This window comes from Arvicola amphibius, chromosome 10, assembly GCF_903992535.2.
Source record: "Arvicola amphibius chromosome 10, mArvAmp1.2, whole genome shotgun sequence".
Classification (NCBI taxonomy): domain Eukaryota; kingdom Metazoa; phylum Chordata; class Mammalia; order Rodentia; family Cricetidae; genus Arvicola; species Arvicola amphibius.
The window spans coordinates 10,752,032-10,774,481 of record NC_052056.1 but is presented as its reverse complement, the minus strand read 5'-3'; the positions used below and the strand labels follow the sequence as shown (position 1 = coordinate 10,774,481).

At 42.1% G+C, this 22,450-nt stretch overlaps 2 protein-coding genes across 8 annotated transcripts in view; one reads left to right on the top strand and one right to left on the bottom strand.

Moving 5' to 3' along the window:
* N6amt1 (N-6 adenine-specific DNA methyltransferase 1) lies at positions 1-21,419 on the top strand. Of its 7 annotated transcripts, none has more exons than XM_038344344.1 (6): positions 1-173; positions 1,872-1,958; positions 2,587-2,677; positions 5,501-5,584; positions 8,828-8,969; positions 20,325-21,419. In XM_038344344.1, exons 1-6 carry the CDS (start codon positions 40-42, stop codon positions 20,372-20,374), a joined length of 588 nt encoding a protein of 195 aa, XP_038200272.1. In that variant the 5' UTR covers positions 1-39; the 3' UTR covers positions 20,375-21,419. The 7 variants fall into 7 exon arrangements, with proteins under 7 accessions (XP_038200272.1, XP_038200273.1, XP_038200271.1 ...); XM_038344345.1 differs by lacking the exon at positions 20,325-21,419 and adding an exon at positions 15,168-15,668; XM_038344343.1 differs by lacking the exon at positions 20,325-21,419 and adding an exon at positions 10,344-10,684.
* Positions 15,273-22,450, bottom strand: part of Ltn1 (listerin E3 ubiquitin protein ligase 1) — a 65,952-nt gene continuing 58,774 nt past the window's right edge. Inside the window, exons 28-30 of the mRNA XM_038344342.2 lie at positions 20,400-20,594; positions 17,612-17,779; positions 15,273-17,003 (exon numbers count right to left, since the gene is read on the bottom strand). Coding sequence (XP_038200270.1) covers positions 16,941-17,003; positions 17,612-17,779; positions 20,400-20,594 — 426 coding nt within the window. The 3' untranslated portion in view covers positions 15,273-16,940. The remainder of the gene's footprint in view (positions 17,004-17,611; positions 17,780-20,399; positions 20,595-22,450) is intronic.

Genomic DNA, 22,450 nt, shown 5'->3' with positions numbered 1-22,450 from the left:
GCACTCTAAACGCAGGCGGGCAAGACGCGGAAGAGAAAAATGGCGGCGCCAAGCGTGCCCACGCCGCTGTATGGGCACGTGGGCCGCGGAGCCTTCAGCGACGTGTACGAGCCTTCGGAGGACACGTTCCTGCTGCTGGACGCGCTCGAGGCGGCGGCGGCCGAGCTAGCAGGGTGCGAGGAGGGGTGCGCGCCGCAGCGGGAAAGAGCGGGGTGTCCCAGGGGCGGTAGCCGGAAGTCTTGCCTCCTCCGGAAGTGGTGGGTCGGCCCACTGCCTGGTGATTGACAGCCGAGCGGGGTGAAAGAGCAGCTTCCGGCGTGCCGGGGTTTTGGTCACCCTGACTTGCTTGCCTTTCGGCTATTATCTGAAGAACGCAAGTGCCCCTGTGTGCAGTCGTAGTGTCACGGCCAGAAACAAGGTGTTCCCGAAACATTGCTGCTTTCCAATATGAAGTTTTTTAGTGACCATGTAAAACTCGCGTAGGGTTCACCTGCTACTTAGTGCATAAATAGCATCTTCTGGCAACGGAAGGACACAAATGGTGAAATGTTAAACCCACTCAGCTCTCTCAAGGAACAGCCATTAGCCATGTTACTACTGAGCGCTTCAAACGCTCCTGCAGCTGAGAAACCGAATTTTAAGTTGCAGTGTTAGAAATGTAGTTAGTACCATTAGGGAAGATATAATAGTTACCATGCATCCTTACTGCAGGATCTTCATGAGCCTGATTCGTTGAAGTACTGGCCATAACTTTTAATGACAACAGTTGCAAAGGCTACACGTTGATTTTTTTTTTTTTTTTCGGTTAAGAGTTTGAGTCAAGAGCGGGACCCATATGGCAGGAGGAGACAAATGCCTCCTACAGGGTGTTCTTGGACGTTCAGTTGCAGTGCTGAGGACTGCGTGCCCACGCATTCACACACGAAATAAGTCTAATAAAACATTTTGCTGAAAGAATTCGGGTCACTAACTTAATGGGCAAGATTTTCGAACTGGGGTTCGTCAGAACGAAATAACCAACATGCTTACCCCTCTTAAGCTTTGTCATATTTTTTCGTCTATAAAATGCTTTTGAAATCAGCCTTTCATCATAGATGGTGGAGAATTTCGAGTTACTGGAATATCTTATGGAACACTGGCTCAGAACTCGTATGCTCAGAATAGCCCAGAAAGATTTACAACTACAAATTGCATTGCAGACTATGCTGTAAATGGGGCTGACCTTGTTACGAAGAGTTGAAATTCTAATTATGAGACTGTAATGGTTATTTCCAAGAAGTAACCACCTGGAAAGATTCACAAACTTTAGAGTGACTAACGGCTTCTCAGATATGTGGCTGGTTCTAAAACTAAAAATCCTGTAACTGCTTCTTGACTATTGTTTGAAAAGTTTAAGTGCAAGGAATTCCCATGAATGTCATTAGACACTGTAAAAATTAAGTGGCGCTTTTGAAACATGTACACTCATTGAGGGAATAATTTCACTGGAAAATAATAGAAAGACTTTTAAGTTGAGAAAGCTAAGATTATTGGCATTTTGAGGTCATACTGTGAGGTACTTGCCCAGTTTAGTAGAGCATGTCTGTTCTACATCTGTCTAGGTAGGTAGAGGACTTTCACTCCTAGGACATGCTGCTTGGTGTATTTAGTACTTCAAGGTGATTGACAGTCTGTTACACACCTAAAGTATTACCAGGTGTAGCTATGCAACCATAGGCAAGTGATTGCCAGAAATTGTAAATTTCCCTTATTTTCCCATATATTTGCAAGTGAATGATGATGCTGGAGAAATACATTATATTGCATGAGAGTCATCCTCTATGTAGAATAGGCTCGTGGGAATGAACTAAGTATTCTGGTTTTGTTGTTAGAGTGGAAATATGCCTTGAAGTCGGAGCAGGGTCTGGTGTGGTGTCTGCATTCCTGGCCTCCATGATAGGTCCTCAGGCCTTATACATGTGAGTAGACAACGTTCATCCCACCTCCTGGGTTACTGTGACTGTGGCGGCTTGGGTGAAACATTTTAAGTAGACAAAATGTCTCTGGTGGTGTTTCAGTAAGGCCTCAAGTCACAAATTGTGCCCACCCCAGTTATAATTTCATGTTTACTCCTTCCTGCTGTGTGATCTTAGGAGCCACATAATTTCGAGTTCTGTCTACTGGGATCATTTGCAGGGAGGTCATTTGACTGTTAGAAAACACCTGGAGAGTTGAGTTCCTTCGCAGAGCACTTGAGAACACAAACCCCAGGAAACCGTCAGTAGATTTGCCAGACACAGAGCCGGTGCGTTCCGTGTGCTCTGTGATCTCTGGTGTATTCTGTGTAGCTGTAGTTTCCTAGCAGTCGTTTCTTTGGATTTCGGTTTTGCTGGGGGCTTAAGCCACACTTAATAAATTCCTCCAGATGAGTGACCAGATTCTGTAGCAGTGCTTGTCACCAGTGTAACAAGCCTTTGTTTGCTTTTTCTTTGCCATTATGAAAACATCCTAATTTTTTCTGTGCCACATGGAATTAACAAAAATTCCTAAAATAGCTAACAAATTTGCTTCTGTACACGGTCCTAATTTTTTTTCTCCTGTCTGTAGGTGCACTGATATCAACCCCCAGGCAGCCGCATGTACCCTGGAGACAGCACACTGTAACAGAGTCCACCTTCAGCCAATAATTACAGACTTGGTGAGCTTTAATCTCTGTTCAGTAGTAATCAATTTCTTCTCAGTTAATTGAAGGTCAATAGGTTTTAGTGCAAATAAACTTTAGTAATTAACTTTTTTTGTTTTTATAAGACAGGGTCTCATGTTGCCCAGGCTAGCTCAAACTTAACTATATAGCCAAAGATGACCTTGTACTCTTTTTAGAGTACAGGATTACATTTTAAAAAAGTAAAAACGAGCTGGCCATAGTGGCTCACTCCTGGAATCCCCAGTAGTCAAGAGTGTAAGATGAATTTCAAGTTTAAGGCTAGCCTGGGCTACACAGTGTGACCTCTTTCTCCAAATCAAAACGGTAGAATTATTGTTCTTTATTTCTAGATTTAGAATACAGTCTTTAAAGTGCATCTATGTATTTCTTTAAATTGTTAGTGCACACCAAACACACTCTCCCTTTTATAAACTCCGTGGTGTCTGTCATTCTGAGTTGTGTGATACGAAGGGCTGCTCAGTCATCTGCCACGTGAAGTACCTGGTAGTTCCCCTCTTCCTTTCACTGGCCCCATGTTGTCCTGTTGAACTGTTACCTATTGGCAGAACATCCATTCTCCCTGCTCATGTGCTCTGTGTAAGAAAACCAGAGTTTTGACTCGCATTTAACCTAAGGTTCCTCCAGAAAGTGTCTCTGCAGGAAATAAAGTCTGCATGTTTTGCTGCATGCATTTAACACTTGCTAGAGCCTCTTTCACTTATTTTTCAATTCTTAGAGATGTGAAGGCTGGAAACTGACTAGGCCTGGCTGCAGATGCCTATACTAGTCCTTGGTTTTATTTAAATACATTTTAATTTCAAGAGTCTCTTGTTTTAGCTCCAGCACAGCAGCTGTGCCTGAATAATTGGCTGTTTCAGCCAATAATTGCTCCAATAGCTCCCAGTTTGGAACCTCCTGCCCCTGCCACCAAATGTAGTTCTAACTAAATCTCTAGTGTTCTTTTTATCAATAAGACTCAGGAGTCAGAGGCTGAGGTGAAAACCTGCTAGCTCAGAGAGGTTGAGGAGCAACTAGCTGACCTTCCCTCTTGGTGTCAGAAAAAGGCTGTCCTGCTCTGCCACACTCAAAGTCCTGTGCGTCTCTCTATCTGTCTTCCAGATACTGTCTGACCCTCCCTACTGTGTCCTGTGTGTCTCTCTGTCTTCCAGATACTGTCTGACTCTCTATGATTACTTTCTGTCAATTAGTTGCTAGCTCTGCCCCCTGACCCAAGGTTGATTTTATTTAATAAATGCAAATGCAAACTCAGGTTCACGGTGTGATAGTATATCCTGCTAGTTTCTAAGATTTTTGTCCTTTTCGTTTTTGTACTATTCAGCCTGCAGTTACTCCTCGAGAGCTGGGTAGTGCTTCAGGAGCCTCTGGGAGTTACAAAGCAAACCTTCTCCAGTTTCGTGAGCCAGCATTCCTGGAACATATATTTTAGAGTTCTTTTAAGAAGTTTAATTTCTTTATGGAATCAAAAACAAAGTGTTGTGCATACACACACACACACACACACACACACACACACACATACACACACACTGAGTTATTCCCTCATTTTTGGACTGTTGCAGGAGCAGATGAATCATCTTTTGGTTTGCAGGCAAAATTGTATCCAAATTACTTCAAAGAATAGGCTATTGTTCCCCTATAAAGAGGAAAAAGAATTACTTTTGCAAGCACATTCTCAAAAAGAGATCCTAGGAGTTATCTTTGAGTTACAAGTTACCAGACTTATTAGGATAATTAAAACTGGATTGACTATAGAAATCTGGATCAGGAAAGTCTCAGATATCACTTTGTAATATATGTTCAGTGTTCATAATCAGTCCAGTATATGCCCAATGCTTAGATGTTGTGACTGGAAATGAGGTAGCTTTGAATCACACAAACACCCAAAATTGTGGAGGGTTTTTCTTCTTTTTTTTTTTTCTTGTTCCATGGAAAACTGAGCCATAAAAAAGTGTCGAATGCTGATTGTTTGCAGTCTCTGATTATTGTGTTCAATGCTCCCTGCTCTGATGTCCAATTCTATCAGTCAAAATATTTACAAGTAACTGAAGAAGCAAAAACAGTCCATCCTTGGTGTTTTGTGTCGTTCAGATACATTCTGTGTTATCTTATAAAACATTTCCCTTGGGACCTGGGGTGCCACCTTAGTTGGTACCGTGTCTGCATTACAAGGACCTAAGTGAGATCCCAGGAATGAATATAAAAAGCCAGGCATGGTGGCGTGTTGTTTGTACACCCTGCTAGAGCTAAATGGGAAGTGAAGACTGGTGGATTCCTGGAATCTTTCCAGCCAACCACTCTAGAAAGTTCCTTAGGGAAGATACTAAGGTTGTCATCTGACCTTACACACACAAACACACACGTGCTTGAGTGCTTTTTTTTTTATTTTGTTTTTTTTGAGACAGGGTTTCTCTGTAGCTCTGGAGCCTGTCCTAGAACTAGCTCTTGTAGACCAGGCTGGCCTCGAACTCACAAAGATGCGTCTGCCTCTGCCTCCCGAGTGCTGGGATTAAAGCATAGATGTTGTAGAGTCCTTCGTGGATCTACAGGGAATGTGTCTTACAGAATTAGGGCTCGGCTCGCCCTCGTGCCCTCATGTGAGCCAGAGTGCGCACATGCACTGTTGATAGAAGCCTCGCGCGGTGTCTGCTCACTCTCCGCTTTACTCATATAAACTGCGCCTGCGTGAGAACGCTTCTGTCTGTAAGTACTTTCCCCCACTGAAAACAGGGAGAGTATTTTTAAAGACTTATTATTTAAGCCAGAATCCAGCTTAAACTGTATTGTTGCTGTCTTCAGGTCCAAGGCTTGCTGCCCAGATTGAAGGGGAAAGTCGACCTGCTGGTGTTTAACCCCCCCTACGTAGTGACTCCGCCTGAAGAGGTAAGGGCCGCAGCAGGATGTAGTCGGGCTCCAGCTGCTGTGTGAGACAAGATAAACGTGGGCTGACTTGGTCTCTGCTGCTAACAACACTCCTCTGACTACAGAAGTTCTCACACCAGACATTGTAACCCAGAAGGAGAGGAATACTGACGGAAGGACAGAATGTGACGCATCTAGTCAGAATTCTCACCCAGGTCAGGCCATGATGTTGAAACTGATCCATTACCATAAACAACAAATTTATAATGCAAATTTTAAAAATAACTTCTAATCAACTATAAATTCACCAACAATGTCCTTTTCAGAGTCTTGGGTTTCATCCCTTGTCATTATCAGAAATGAAAAGTGTGGGACCAATCCTGATCTTTCATAGGGAAGCCAAATCACCATTCCCCCAGAAGGTGAAGGCACATAGTTCAATAATAGATGAGCACTGGCTTCTCTTTAACTCTGCCTGATATAGTCTTTGGTGATTATTCTCTGGCAAAGCTGGTAAATACTATGCCCACTTCCACTGCAATTGCTCTGGCTGTGCTCACATGAACTAAGAACCAGAAAGTAAGTCACAGTCTGAGGGAACAGCACTACAGTGTCATATATTCTGTTCACTGCTTCTATAATCAAGTACCATAGGTTGTTTAATTAATACATGTATTTCTCACAGTCTGGAGGCTGAGGAGACCAGTCTCGGGGTGTGTGGCTGTGGCCAAGGCTTTCCTGCTGTATTATGACAGAGACATCATACGCTGAGAATGAGGAACCATTCCTAAACATGTGGCTCTCTTCTCCTTTTCAGCATGGACTAATTAATCCCTCATGACCCCCTACTCAACCCACCTCCAAATACTTTCAGCATATCAATAGGGGATTACATTTCTTATATGAATTGGATGCTCAAGAAAAAGCTATGGAAATGAACCTTGTGATAACAATGGTTCAGTCCAGCCCAGAGGTGACAGTGAGCAAAAGACAGCCCTCTGTCCACATGTACACCCACACACATACACACAATAAATCAGTAAATACAGTTAACAGTGTTTCAGCCCTGAAGATCTAATTTTAAAATCAATCAATAGCTGGGTGTGGTGGTGCCTACCTCAGGAGGCAGACTTCTGAGTTCCAGGTCAGCGCAGGCCACACAGTGAGACCGTCTCCACAAAACCACAAATCATTCAACAGCAGGATAAAAACTAAAATGGACAAAGGTTTATTACATTTATAATCTATTTAATGTCAATATGAGCCTGTGTGTGCGGAAGGATGGTTAATTCACCGTAATAATCTCAGTCAGTGAAGAAACAATTCAGAGGATATGGTGACCCACTGGAGTCCCAGTGTATTCCCAGCTGGAGCAGTAAGCTAAGTGTATCTCCTGACCCGCACATCTGCTGAGACATACAGGCAATGCCCTAGTGCTTCTGCAATCCTAGCACATCTGGTTAATTCCCAGAGCTGAATGATTAGATAGGGCCAAGCACAGGTCCAGCGAGATGGCTCAGCAAGTCAAGGGTGCTTGGCACCAAGACTGATGATCAGAGTTCTAACCCAGAACCCACATGGGAGGAGGAAACTGTCTTCCAGAGGCTCTCCGATTTCCACAAGTACACACAAACACACACTGATCTTTTTAAAATTTAAAAAAACTTTAGTCTGGAAACTAAATGAAAACAATGATTTCAGGCCATAAAGTATAAAGACAAAGTAAATGAAATCAGAGAGGTTGAAATCAATGATGTAGAGATACACAGTTAAGAGCTGGTGCTTGAGCTCTGTGGCTAGACTCACTGTCACATTCAGAAACGTGAACTAAAGTGCTGTGGGTTATACCTGTGGTCTCTGAGGAACCAAGAGTGGACACCCGGGCAGCAAGCAAACAGAAGGGAACACCTGCCTGCTCCTTTTGAAGTGGAATCCTCTCTTCTTTAGCCTCAGGGTTGGGGTGGTGCCAGAAGTTCCTGAGGAGTCATCTCCTCCATTATAAGCAGATAAACGGGGCTTACTAGCCTGGAATCTTATCACAGGAAGTCCTACTATATTCTGGAGCAGTGACTAGAGAGGCCAGATGGGGACTGGTCCAAACCACGACACCTGCTCAACAGCAAGTTCCCACAAAGCACTGGAGTAAACAGAGATGGGAGTCCTGAACAGGAGCGGGCTCAGAAGAAAAGCAGAGGGCTCCAAAAGGAAAAATCTGATGCTAAAGTGGAGTTAATGGGTCTGGGAATAATCAGAATTAAGATTCAAAGGAAATTAATAGATAAACAAATGTCAAAGACTACCTAAATACGATATTCCTTCAGTAAGGTACTGTACCACCATAAATAATGAATTAGAACTATACCAGAGGAAACGAGAGGTACTCGAGATGCTGTGAGTGACGGCTGTGGAGATGGGTTCCTGGATGAGACGCTGGTGAAAGCGTGAGGGCCATGTCAAAGCTTCGTGGAAGTGCACACTAGTGGGAAGCCCACAGGGTGCTGGCCTGGCCCATGCAGTGGTAAGCAGGAGAGAGCCCCATCTCCGACAAGGTGGAAGGCAAGGATTGTCTGACCTTCACACACACACACGCTAACATAACATCACATGCACTAAAAGACGCAGAAAAGAATGTGGAACAATCCTGCATTCTAAAACATAGTTAAATACAGAATTGTTGAGGATAGCGGAGGGGCAGACAAGCTTGGAAAACCTACCCTTATAAGCAGGATTTTTTTGCTTTGTAAAATTTATGTGTATGATTACAAAGGAATTATTTTAAATTGGGAAACCTATGCCATATTAAGTGACTAAAAACAGAAAACATGATTATATATAAAATTAAAATCAAATATGGGTAAAGGCCACAACAAGAAATAGGAAAAAAGTTGTCAGCATTGAACTTAATTTTCAGTGGTTTCGTCATAATATACTTCTGGTCCTGACTGAGCCCAGAGCTGCATGCATGCAGTCCTGTCCCTTGAGTTTTGAGGCAGGGTCTCACCATGTAGCTCAGGTCAGCCTGGAAATTGCAATCTTCTCACTCGTGTTCTAGCATGGAGACTGCAGTGTGTCCAGCACACCCAGCGTGCTGTTTTAGTTGTTGGATAATCACGTGCTCTCTTGTAGCATAAGGACTTTAGGAGTTTGGCAGAGTAACATTCAGAAGCCAAGGTACACTCATTTGGAATGCACTTGTTTGGTGATGTTTAATGTCAAAAGGATTGCAATCTCAAACTTGAATCAAGTCTCTCTGATTGGTGACAGGTAGGAAGTCACGGAATAGAAGCAGCGTGGGCTGGTGGCAGAAACGGCCGGGAAGTCATGGACAGATTCTTCCCGCTGGCTTCAGACCTCCTCTCCCCGAGAGGGCTGTTCTACTTAGTTACTATAAAAGAAAACAATCCAGGTAATAACAGCTTCGTGTTACCTGTCTAATTTTTTGATGACAGTTCAGTGTAGAAAACTGAAACTTATAAAGTAGCCTGAGCTGTTGAGCAATTTAATCACTAACAACAGCTTAGCTAGAAGTTCACATTGAAAGAAGACTTTTAAGAGGATAAATGTTTATGTGTTAAAAACTATTGTCTTAATCCCAGCACTCTGGCAGAGGCAGGTGATCTCTGTGAGGCCAGCCTGGTCTACAGGACAAATTCCAAGACAGGCTTCAAAGCTACAGAGAAATCCTGTCTCGAAAAACAAAAACTATTGTCTTCTTCATAAACTTCAAATATCACTTGGCCCCCAGTGTGGGCTCCTTCTCATGGGGCAGGCCTCACATCCCAGCAGTAACAACAGAAAACGAGGGTTACTCCCACAACGTGCACCGTGGGAGGCCTTGCAGGCAGGTCACTGTTGTCATTCACAGGCCTCACAGCTGGATGGGACTTTACCCCAGTGTAGATTCCAGACACTAAACACTAGCCCGTAGAGATGAAGTTTCCAGTCGAGTACCAGTTAGGCTTCAGCAATATGGTCTGAACCCTCAAGACTGTAAGGTGAACTAGCTTTGGCAATGGCCTGTAATATTTGGCGCAGGTGGTCTACGGATCCTTGGGCCAACTGATAAAGACATAATCCATTTATTGTATGTGAAGGGGTTATTTGGAACTATATTCTTAGTTCAGTCTTTTCTTAGTTCAATTTTTCTTAGAAGGGTTTTTCTTTTTAATATGTGTGTCTACCTGAGTGCATGTATGTGCACCATGTGTGTGCAGAAGCCTAAGAACACCAGAAGAAAGGATTGGATCCCTTGGAACTATAGTTATAGATGGTTGTGAACTATCATGTGAGTGTTGAGACTTGAACCCAGGTCTTCTGAAAGAGCCGTAAGTGCTCTTAACCACAGAGCCATCTTTCCAGCCCTAGGTTTTATTTCCAAAAGAAGTAAACTTGTTTACTTTCTCTGGGCAATGTCAGGATTCAGTTTGTTCATATTCTCATTGACCTTTCCAGAAAGGATATATGGCAGAGATTGGCACCAACCAGCTAAAAATGTGATCACTTGCTATAGCAAGGTTAACTAATGATCTTGTGTAGTCTGAAGTAGGCCACCACTACACACTGGCCCTAATCAGAATCCTCAGAACATCTTAGTAATATGTGTCCCACTTCCCTGAAGTCCTAGCTTGAGTTAACAAACATTATTTGGTATACATTGTTTAATCAGAGGAATTTAATATTTTTATCATCTAATCAAATTGATCAGAGGTCATGCATATCACCAAATGATTGGACTAAATTTTACCTTTTGGTTTTATTGTTTTTTGTTTCTTCATTTTAGAAGAAATTTTTAAAACACTGAAGACAAAAGGTCTGCAAGGGACCACAGCACTTTGCAGGCAAGCAGGCCAAGAAATCCTGTCAGTCCTCAGGTTCAGCAAGTCCTAGTGTCCCGAAAGCCACCAGAATGCCCAAGAACTGCCTGAAGCGGAATGCACTCACCCAGTTCAAGACGGACGTCATTCCCTGGCCAAGAAAGTTTATCAGGAATGTGTCATAAAGAAAAAGATGGAGTCAGGGTGGTCATGACACATACCTTTAATCTGAACACACAGGAGAGGCAGAGGCTGACGGACCTGAGTTCAAGGCCAGCCTGGTCTACAGAGCGAGATCCAGGACAGCCTAGACTGTTACACAGAGAAATCCTGTCTCAGGAGGGGCAAAGAAAAAAAAAAAAAAGCTGAGGGCTGGATAAATGGCTAAGAGGTTAAGAGCACTGGCTGCTAATGCACCCACATGGTGGCTCATAGCCACCCATAACTCCAGTTTCAAGGGATCCTGGCCATTTCTGACCTTCAGGGTACCAGGCACACATGTGGTATTACATACATAATGCAAAACATGCATACAAAGAAAACAAAGCTGAAAAACAGAAACAGTTAAACTCGGGCATTTTGTTTTCAGGGACTCAAGTATGTGGGTATTTCTGTACACTTGCAAGCAAATGTGTATATTCTATTTATAATTTACATTTTACGTTATATTTATATATGGAAGAATGTTTGATTTAGCATTAGTTACAATTGCAAAGTAATAACACCACCCTAAAAGTCCATCAGAAAGGACACGGGTTAAAATAAATCTCAGCTGTCCATTTCACTGAACATACAGCCATGAAATGAGTCCCTGTGTAGACCCTGAACCAGAGGCAGCTGGTTACAACAGAGTGCAAAGAGGAAGCTGCAGATGAATTCCATCCTGTATACACTGTTCTGAGAATCCTTCCAAAGCAGTGTGTTGATGTGTGTACATGACAAAGGCTTGAGGGTAAACTGCAGGAATAAAGGAACGTTCACTCTTTTATGGTGGCATTTGTTCTACACAATGGTAACATGAAACAGTTACAGTGGATTGTCATAAACAATATGATAAAAGCATAGAGTTTAATAGGTGTAATTTAACTCTGAACAAGATAACATCATTAATGACTGCTACCAGGTATTCATCAGGAAGGTGCCTTTTTCTTTATAGTTATTCATAAAAGCCCACCAGAGGCCAGTGATGTCATTCAAAAATCCAGCCATATGTCCTATGGAGGTAACTTTAGATGATAATTTGCAAGGATTTTGGCCACTTTCCCTCTCTGAGATATTTCTTTTAGGGGTGGCGACTGGCACATTGCCTATACTCAGTGAACAAACCTATACCCATATGGATATAGGAACACTGACTAGACTCAGTGAGTTAAATCAATATATACAGATAAAAAGGGTTTGTTTTTCAAGACAGGGTTTCTCTGTTACAGCTTTGGCTGTCCTGGAACTTACTCTGTAGACCAGGCTACTAGCCTCAAACTCAGAGATCCACCTGCCTCTGCCTCCTGAGTGCTGGGATTAAAGTCGTGTACCACTACCTTGTCAGATACAATCTAATCTTCTTTTAAAGATTTTGTGTAAGAAAGCGTATATGCCACATGTGGACCGGTGCCCATGGAATCCAGAAGACAGTGTCAGGTGCTCTAGAACTAGAATTATAGGTGGTTGTAAGCCACCCAACACAGGTGTTGAGATCAAGCTCTGGTCCCCTTGAAGAGCAGTAAGTGCTTTTAACCAGTAAGCCACTTGTCCAGTCCTGTATATATATACACATACATATATATATACATATATATTTAAATATATATATATATATATATTTAAAAGTAGGGCATGAAGTTGGGAGATGTGGAGGGTGAGGGGTGATTATGATTAGTATATACTGTATACATGCACAAAATTTTCAAATAAAAATGATAGTAATAATCCCCAGTTCATGATGGAGTAACTAGGGCCAGGATAACTTGGTGATCAATATTCTCTATTCATAAGATACAGTATCGACCAAGGACTATCACTTAAAGCATGAGCAGTTGTGATATTAGCAGGGTCTTACTCCAGAATCCAAAAGGCCTGCAAATGCAGTTAACCATAGGGGCCGCCAGAGGCCCTGTATGGAGTCCGTGCCATGCCTTACGACCTCAAACACCACTGGATATGTTGGATCACATGGCAGCCTGGACTTTGAAGAGTAGGTAGGAGGAGCAGGTTGTTGGTGAGACCTCTCAGGTATTAAGGAACATTTGTTCCCAACCTGTGGTTTTGCTGCCAGTATGCCACATTTGGGGAGTGGACAATTAGGTGAAAACCTGTTAGCTTTAGCAAGCTGCTAAATGGATGCTCCTTGACCATGCCCGCAACCTCTCAGCTACAGTTTCACTGCTGGCAGGCAAAACCTGCACAAGAGCAGCGCACATTACCATGGCACAGCAATTAGTATCAACACTGGCATGTCTTCATTGGTTTGTGTCCCAAATCCTGTGGGGGCGGGGACAGCAGTGTGGGCCCAGTCTGATGCATACCAAATGCCTGCGGTGTTAGAGTACAGGAACTCTGAGGAAGCCCTGGCATGTCTTCTTTTGCTGTGCATTATGTTCACCAGACTGCTATGGAGAGAAGCAGTATCCATGTCTCCAGCTGATGCTGAGAAGGAATGAAATGGCATAGTGTAGTAACACACTTGAAATGCCATAGTGAAGCCCATTACTTCATGTGCTAATTCAGTGAAACTAAATTGTCTCTTATCCCAAATAACCCTACTGAATCTGGGTATCAAAGACACAAATTACAGGACACCTTGGTGTTACTCAAAGGAGCCCTTATTCAACGTTCACAGCAAATAAGTCAAAGCTACCAAAGACAGATGAGCACCCTTAATAAGACCTTTTGTAAGGGATATCTGGAAAATGGAAAGACAAATTTATAGACACTGAAGGATTCCATCACAGATACATAGCATTTCTTTTATCTCTAATTTGGAGCAAAAAACAAAAAAACAAAAAACAGTCGGGTTATAAGACCCATAAGGTAAATTTTGGTGAGGGCAAAAGAGCCGCCTGGGAGTAACCAAACTTTCGGTGCTGTGCTGACTGCTGTCGACTGGAGCTTACTATCACTCAAGTGGATGGGCACATCTGGGAGGGGCTTCTCTTAACTAAACCATTCGAGGTGGGAAGACCCACTTTAAATCTGGATCTTTTGAGATGGGAAAATCTACCTTTAATCTGGGCCACACCTTCTGCTGGCAGCCCATATAAAGGACACGGAGGACGGAAGCTTTTATTCTTTGCCTGCTTGCTCTTGCTGGCAAGTCTATTCCTTCAATAGCATTAGGGCCTACCCTAATTCTGACACATACTGAAGACCAGCTGAGACATCCAGCCTCTTAAACTGAACAACTACTGGACCTTCCGTTGGTAGACAGCCATTGTTGGACCACAGTCTGTAAGCCATTCTAATATATACATTCATTCTATGTTGTGTCCCTCTAGGGAACCCTAACTAGTAAAAATGTTAAGACAAAAAACATGGCTCAATCAAAATGGAAAGGAATGATAATTTAATTAAGTGGAAAATTTTAATAAAATGTAAATAAATGTAAAATTAATACCATGTTGAAGACAAGCTTGACTAGATAGTAAAGCATTATGTGACTAGCTTAAAAATACAAGTAACCTAATAGAAATATAAACATAAGTTGTGGACATGTTTGTAAAATAATGATCAGCAAGGAAAATATGAATCATAACGAAGATGATGGGAATGTAGCACAGTTATACAATGCTTGCCTAGCTCACATTCTCCAACTAGAAGCCAGACAACTGCATTAAGACTAAGCGTGAAAGACAAGTACAAACCAGAACCCTTACTGTCTGTCCTGTGAGAGGGGCCAACATGTAGCTAAGTTAAAGAGCAATGTGACATCATGTAAACCAACGGCTCGCACTTCCTGTCACCTGGAGTTCACTGTAGCTCATGCCTCCAGAGCACCTACCACATTTGCTGAGAAAGACGATAAAGAGCACATCCTACAGCAATGGCTCAAAGGAGCAGAAATTGCCAAAATAGCTCCTAGGGGGACTGGCAGGTGTGATGCTAAATAGCTGACAGGTGAAGAAGCATGCTGCAGAAGATGGCACAGCAGGAAAGGACCTGAAGCTTAAAGCAAAAAAAAAAAAAAAAAAAAAAAAAAAAAAAAAACTACATATCATTTATGGATACAAGCATAGCATAAACTATGAACCCTCCAACAGGAAGGAAGTGTACAAACTTCAGAACAGTAAACTGTCTCTGAAAAGGAAGAATAGGTCATAGAATACAAGAGAAACATTTTATTTCTTTAAAAAGAAGAATCAAATATGGCAAAATAGTATGGGAAGAGAACAAGGGTTTATAATAATTACTATTTTCTGTATATTTGAAATATTTTGTAATTTGAAAGAATTTAATGGCATAATAATCAAATAATTATTCACACCTTAAAAATTGCCATGTATTAACATTTAAACCACAAAAATGTATATACATGAGAAAAATAAGAAATTAAAAATAAATTTTAAAAATTGCTATTTAGTTTGGGGTTTTAAGTAAATCTGTACTGGGGCTTTGCTACTTAGACAATTTTAAGATCTTGTCATGCTAAAACTTTCAAGGCTGGCGTCCTGTCTGAGTGTCAGCACAGCTAAAGGATGAAACCTGAGTGCGGAAACCTGGGTTCAGTCTTGCTTCTGGAAAGCTTCCTTTAGTGTAGGGCGGTGCTGCGCTGACAACTCTCCACACAAATCGTACAGGATGTCTTCAGAATCCCGAGTAGGAAGAGTCCTCCCGCCTAACCTGCTGCCCTGTCTCTCTTCTACTTGAACTTTGGGTCAGAAGTCAAGAAGAACCAATACTGGAAGGGTTATAAAGAAAATTTTATTGTAAAGCCACTTTAAAAAGAAAGAATGATTTTCACAGGGCTGTTACACAATCCTTGAGATTCTTATGTCGGAGGCAGACGTAGAAAGGTAAGAGAATGTTTGAAGGGTTAAGAAGAGGTAGTAGATTTTGATATCTACACTTCACTCCATCTCCGAACCTCAAGACTGTAAGATGATAAATATTACACAGAAAAAAATCAGGAGACAGACAACCCAATGCTGCATCTGTAGCCCACAGTCTCACTCTCGACTGCAATCCTGACCAAATTCATACTATTTCAATAACAGTCATGTTGACCAACTGATGGTGAGCAATAATTTTATTTGACACGAGTTGCACCCTTCTAATTAAACATTTGCAAGATGAACTGACCTTTTAAGTGTCCTAACTGCTAGATACGAAATGGAAGACTGTGATAAAATTAGTCTAAGATCTGAACTTCCATACCTCATACTTTGGATGCAGGTTTTAAAGGCAATGGTACTGTAGCCAAGGCAGTTTTCTACATGTTTACACACTTCAACCCACTAAGACTTCATTTCATCAGGCTTGGCAGCACACACCTTTAATCCCAGAGTTTGGGAGGCAGAGGCAGGCAGATCTCCGAGTTCCAGGCCTGCCCAGAGCTACATAGTGAACTCCTGTCTCAAAACAAAAAACTAAAGACTTAATTTTATTTATTTACTAAATCCTTCCTTTCTTATGGTTTTAAATAATTAGTCCCCAAATTCCTGATTTGGTGTAATGATGGCCAGTAAGGATAGCGAAATTTGCTACAAAATTTAAAGTCTCCTTGAGTATTTGGAAATCCTGGTTTTTGCAGATATCATGCTTTAGTAAGCATACTTATCTGTTCCTTTCTTGATATTCCGCTACCATTTTACTTCACAAATACTCAAATAGCTGCTTACCTCAAATTCCTACTCTCTGGAGACTTACTAAACTAACAACTCCACTCACAAATTTACAATTCAAATCTCATTAACATATGGAAATAATTCTTTCACAAACAAAAGGTCAATGTCATGGATATAATTTATAAACTTCATAATTCTTGACAGAGCCCCTTAGAGTTCAGTTCTTTCTTCCGTGTGAGATTTCAGAGCATTCTTCAAACAGCTCTGGATATGGATGTAAATAGCTTAGTGTCACTTTATCATTAAAATAAGTATGAAAATCAGAGTAACTTCTAATTTTTTCCATCATCACTAACAAACAAATCTTAAGTTTTATCTATGGATGTAAAACAGCTCTCAATTCCTTTACACTTGGACTGTTCTACAACACAGACCAACAAACTTGATGATTTATAAGTTATAATATAGCTAATGCTTTCACAAATTTCAGTTCTATAATTTAGGTATTTTTGAGAAGAGATATATTTATTTTAAAATATACAAAGAGACTAAACCATTAATATAAATATTTTCTCTCAAATATGTAATGTTCTCTTGTAAAAGAAAAAGGTTTCAAAAAATTTACAAAGCAATCTCGAAAGAAGTGAGCCTGATTTTAGGTCATATGAGCAGAGATGGTAATTGTGTCATGCTCACTGGCTTCTTCAAGTCATTACTTCAAGATGGAGCCAAATCCAGGGCCTCTGGCTTCACCTATTGCAGGAACAACTTACAATTTAAAAAACCTCAGAAAAAGGTCTCACGACAGAGTGGACAAGTAGATTTGTTGCTAGATGTAAACCATTTGTACTGAAAAAAAAAAAAAGATTTTAATATTAGGATAAATTTTTAAAGCTTTTCTATATGGTAAGCTGTAAATGTAAAATGAACACGGGAACATACTAAGAATGAACATAACTTTCTGGAGGCTACACTATGACCTTGGCCCGTATACTTAGGCTCATGCATAAAACTAAGCTAGAAGGAAGAGCTCCGAAGAAATGGCTCAACCACTGTGCTTAGTATGTTTACACAGGATAAAAGGCTCTGATGATGATGATGATCAGAGTGGAGTCTGCAACCTCCTGACCTGGTCTAGAGCTCAGGAGACCGTCAGTTCACTGAATGTTAAGAGGTCTATGAGAACACCCTCATTAAGGAGCTTCATGTTCCACCTCAGTAAATCACACGTAATCTTTTACAGACTTTGAAGATTCACTTCTTAATGTCTCCTCCTTCACACAGACAGGGTGTGCAGTGACTAGGGCCTGAGATCAGAGAACAACTCTGGTCAGCTCGCTTCTCTCCAGCGCCTTTCCTTCCTGCTGAGCCATCTTACCTGCTCTACTCAGTGTCTTCCAAATAAAGATCACACAATACACAGCACAAGAAATAGGAGAAGTTTCTCTTTGCCTTACCAAGCAAGCTGAGTGGAACTTTTTCTTGCATGTTCTGCAGGCTTTTTTGGGGAGAGAGTAGTTGAAACCATGAATGACTGAGAAGCAGATCATACAGTCTTCAACACCCTCGAAACGCTTGTCCACATTGTTCTTCCACAGTGCTAAGCCTTCCATAATGCTTCCGTTCTGTCAGTGAAGAGGAAGAAGAGTGACCACATGGGAAGCCTCCAAAGGTTACTTTATTCAACCCCATAAATTTCAAAGCTGAAATGAATTCTGAAAGAAGATAATCTGGTTGGATATATTATGTCCTAACTTTCCTAAATAATCTCTGAATTTTTAGAGAAAAAAAAATTTTCACAATAAAAACAGTTTTTACAGGAAATTCTGGGGGTTAAAAGTTTAAGTGAGACTCAGGCAGGGGCACAGAAGAAAAGGGGGGTTTGGAAGTGGGTGAACTGAAGCTAAGAGTGTATGAGAAACACTTGTAGAAACCATACCTTGTAAAATCATTTTAAAATTGTTTACATAAATGTGTACTTTATTTAGGCTTTCTATTAATCTCTGAGAATTTCACACAATGTATTTTGAACATATCAGCTCCTCCCCAGTCTCAGCTTAGATCTGCCTCCACCTACCTACCTGTAGTACAGAGGAGCGGGCCGCTTCCCACAGCCTGACTGGCTTACACGGGGCTGGCTGGCCACCCGGCTAGCTTATGCCCGAAATAATCACACGGAAATCTGTAATTAATTAGATTACTGCCTGGCCCATTAGCTCTAGACCCTTATTGGCTAACTCTGACATCTTGATTCAACCCATTTCTAATAATCTGTATGTCACCAGGAGGCCGTGGTTTACTGGGAAAGATTCAGCATGTCTGACCTGGCGGCTGGCTCCATGGCGGCTCTCCCTGCCTGCTTTCTCTCTCCCAAAATTCTGTTCTGTCTTCCCCGCCTACCTGAGTTCACCCTATCAACTAGGCCATGGCAGTCTCTTTATTTAACCAATGAAAGTAACACATAGACAGAAGACCCTCCCACACCACCTACCCGTTCCCAAACTGTATTCTCTTTTAAAAAAAATAATTTAAAAAAATTGAATGTAATGCTACCTTTACATGAATGGTTTATTAGCAAGGTCCCAGAGGCCCCGAACAACAAAGGCTATATTACTGCCCGTGCTACCTACCAGAATGAGATAAGAAGACCGTAACGCACTTTAGTGCACAACATAGAGAAGTCAAGCTAGAACTGACCTCAACACTTCCTACCTATTTCACGGTGCCAGAAGAGCCGTGCAGGCCACTGAGGGAGGAAGGACATCAACTGTCTTCCAGCATAGGCGAGATGGCCTGCCTGCTGTGCAGTAGTGCCAGACTGCTGTGGGGTAGCAACAGCGTTCCCCTCGGCTCTGTGCCTGCTTCACAAAGACTGCTGTGGGGTAGCAACAGCGTTCCCCTCGGCTCTGTGCCTGCTTCACGGGGGGCTGCGGTGGGGGAGGGTGGGGGAGAGTGGGGGAGGTGGGGGGGTGAACGGGGGCGGGGATTCAAGTCCCGTTCTGTAAACCTGATCAAAACTCCACAGCCCTATTATTTTGCTAAATGACAAGCATGTTTTTAAACTTCCTTCTAAACACTTATGTTTTAAGCTCACAGATAAGTGATGTTCTTTCTCAGGTGAGCAGCAATATAAAGACTCAAAAGTGGTCAAACGCTGAGAGAATAAATGACATTTGACTGCTAAACCCTAAGTGAGGCATCTGCATCAACCACTCAGAGCTTAGGTGACATCCTGGAAGAGGAGCAGAAAGACTGTAAGCGCCAGAGGATATGAGGTGGACAGGACATGGCTCCTGCACTTAAGAACTCATTGCACCTAGGGCAACCTGCACAAGGTCAAGCCAACAAGATCAGCAAGTGCAGCAGGCAGCGCTAAGTGGACTCAGTGCGGGGATGGATGGCTATGACATAAAAGAGAGGAGAGGAGGAGGCAGGGGAGCTACGTGTCTGCAGCAGCGAGTCGGGGAGGGAACATAAGAGTGGGTGTGCTCAACATACAGTGAAAAAACAGAAGATGGTCTTTAAAAACAGAAAAAGACATTTTCTATTTTCAACTGACAGTGATGACACCTGGCCTCAATCGATTTACATAACGGAATGCCAAATTGCTTTAAAATAATTTCCTTTACTCTAAAGTACAATGTGTGTGTGTGTGTGTGTGTGTGTGTATGTATATATATGTATTATGTATATATATACACACACGCACTTTACAACATACACACAAAACTTACGATTTATATTAGTTTAAAGCTCAAAGGAAAGTTTAAATGCAGGATAAAAGCAACTGTGAAAACACTCATCAACCTAGTTCCTCATAAGACAGTCCCTCAATTTCTTTAATTCCAAATGTTGTTCTACATCTTCTGCAATGTCAGTGGAATAAAGCCCATCCATGCCAAACAACAGAAAATTAATGACAGAGCTTTGAGCATTAAAGCAGAGATGGCAGCTTCAGGTCACTTAAGAATATATTTGTGCCAGGTGATGGTGGCACATGCCTTTAATCCCAGAACGTGGGAGGCAGAGGCAGAGGCAGGAGGAGCTCTGGGAGTTCAAGGCCAGCCTGGTCTACAGGTCGAGTTCCAGGACAGGCACCAACACTACAAAGAAACCCTGTCTCGAAAAACCAAAATGGAAACAACAACAACAAAAAGTATTTGTGTTTAGCCAGGAACCTTGTGCTCAGCTGCTCCTCAAACAGATGGTCTCTGATCTGAATGGCAAACATAAGCAGAAGCATACCTGGTGCGTGAGGTAAGTGCTCAACTGCAGCATCCAGTTGCGCCACTGCTGCACAGCCACCCCAATTCTCTTCCCACTTTCCACTGTTATGGAACCCAGTGGATAGTTGGAGGGCAGCTGTATTATGAGTTCGATGACTATGTCTTCGATGGTGTATGTAGCCATCACTTCTCGAGTAGTAGCTCGTGCTTTAACCTACAATGCAAGAAAGGTATTTCCTCTTTGCCAAATAGCTTTCTGTTATTCAAAAATCAAAACACTTTGATAGATCAACTAACAGCTGAAGACTCCCTAGGAGAATAAAAGAGATAAACACATGATTTATCTGATACCAGGCATTTAAAAAGTAGGTTTAAGAGCCTGCCATGTGGCAGAGTGTGACGGTTCTTGCCTTTAATCCCAGCACTCTGAAGGCAGAGGCAGACAGATGTCTGTGATCTAGAATCATCCACATCATGTGTTTCTGCTGAGCCAAGGCTACAAGTGAGACCCTGTCTCAAAAAAATTAAAGATTTTACATGCTTTAGTGTCTCTTTATGATATTTATAGTTTCTCTTACAATTGCTGATAAAAAAGTACCTAAGTGTAGTAGGTTTTAACACAACAAAAGCATTGCTCAAAGTCGAAACGCACCCACAGTGTTAAATGTCAGCTGGATGCCTACTGACTTTCTTGACACAAAGGAATCAGAAAATAAGGTAGATAATTTCTATAAATTCTGAATCAAAGGTTACAATTTGTGATGACATGGGAAACAGAGGCAGGCAGATCTCTGTGAATTCAAGGTGTGATGGCAAACACCTTTCATCCCAACACGTGGGAGGCAGAGGCAGGTGAATCTCTGTGAGTTCAAGGACAACCTGGTCTACAGAGTGAGTGCTGTTAACAAGGCTGTTAGACTGAGAAACTGTCTTTAAAAACAAAAACAAACAACCGAGGTTACACAGAAACCTAGTCTCAAAAAAACAAAACTTAAAAATAAAAGAAATAGAGTTTAAAATAAAGGCATGTAAAGATGGAAAATACACAGAGAATCTGGATACTGTGTATACTGTGTTGTCTTTGAATTGTTTGATGGCTGAGGAAGAAGCAATAGCTGCTAAAAAACATTTGATTATAAAATACTGATGGATTAACCCAAGATAGGTATTTTGAAAATGCCTTGACTTCAAAATTGAAGTCAAAAAATATTTTACTTTGGAGAAGAGGTTTTTGCTTTTGTTTCCACAGGAAATGAGAGGCTGTGGATTCATTCTGGGTTAAGAAAAACCAGGTTTGATCAAGGAAGACCCCCTGAGAAATCTCTGATAGGAGCAGATGGCCCAGATGTCAGAGGTCTATATCCAGAACAGCTTCAAGACTGCTGCCTATTATTAAGAGACTTGACTCTAGAGAGGTTCCCAGGTATCCAGGGAGATGCCCCCAGCTAGTTCCGTGGGCAGCTGAGGAGAGGGAGTCGGAAAAGGCCAGATCCTATAGCCATACTGATGATTATCTTGCATATCACCATAGAACCTTCATCTGGCGATGGATGGAGATAGAGACAGAGCCCCACACTGGAGCACCGGACTGAGCTCCCAAGGTCCAAATGAGGAGCAGAAGGAGGGAAAACATGAACAAGGAAGTCTGGACTGCGAGGGGTCCCCCCATCCACTGAGATGGTGGGGCTGATCTATTCGGAGCTTACCAAGCCCAGCTGGACTGGGACTGAAAAAGCATAGGATAAAACCGGACTCCCTGAACATGGCAGACAATGAGGGCTGCTGAGAAGCCAAGGACAATGACACTGGATCTGGATCCTACTACGCATACTGGCTTTGGGGGGGCCTGGCCTCTTTGGATGCTCACCTTCCTGGACCTGGATGGAGGGGGGAGGAACTTGGACTTCCCACAGGGCAGAGAACCCTTACTGCTCTCTGGACAGGAGAGGGAGGGGGGAGGGGGGTAAATGGGAGACGGGGAGGAGGCGGAAATTTTTAATAAAAATAAAAATTAATTAATTAATTTTAAAAAAGACTCCAGTCAACTCTTGATCATAATTCTAAATTTTT

Bases quoted from the DNA above. Each gene is read 5' to 3' on its own strand.
- N6amt1 (XM_038344343.1), top strand. From the start codon at position 40: ATGGCGGCGCCAAGCGTGCCCACGCCGCTGTATGGGCACGTGGGCCGC. The intron at 174-1,871 runs GTGCGAGGAGGG...TTTTGTTGTTAG, and splicing joins GCGGCGGCCGAGCTAGCAGG to AGTGGAAATATGCCTTGAAG. The intron at 8,970-10,343 runs GTAATAACAGCT...TCTTCATTTTAG, and splicing joins TATAAAAGAAAACAATCCAG to AAGAAATTTTTAAAACACTG.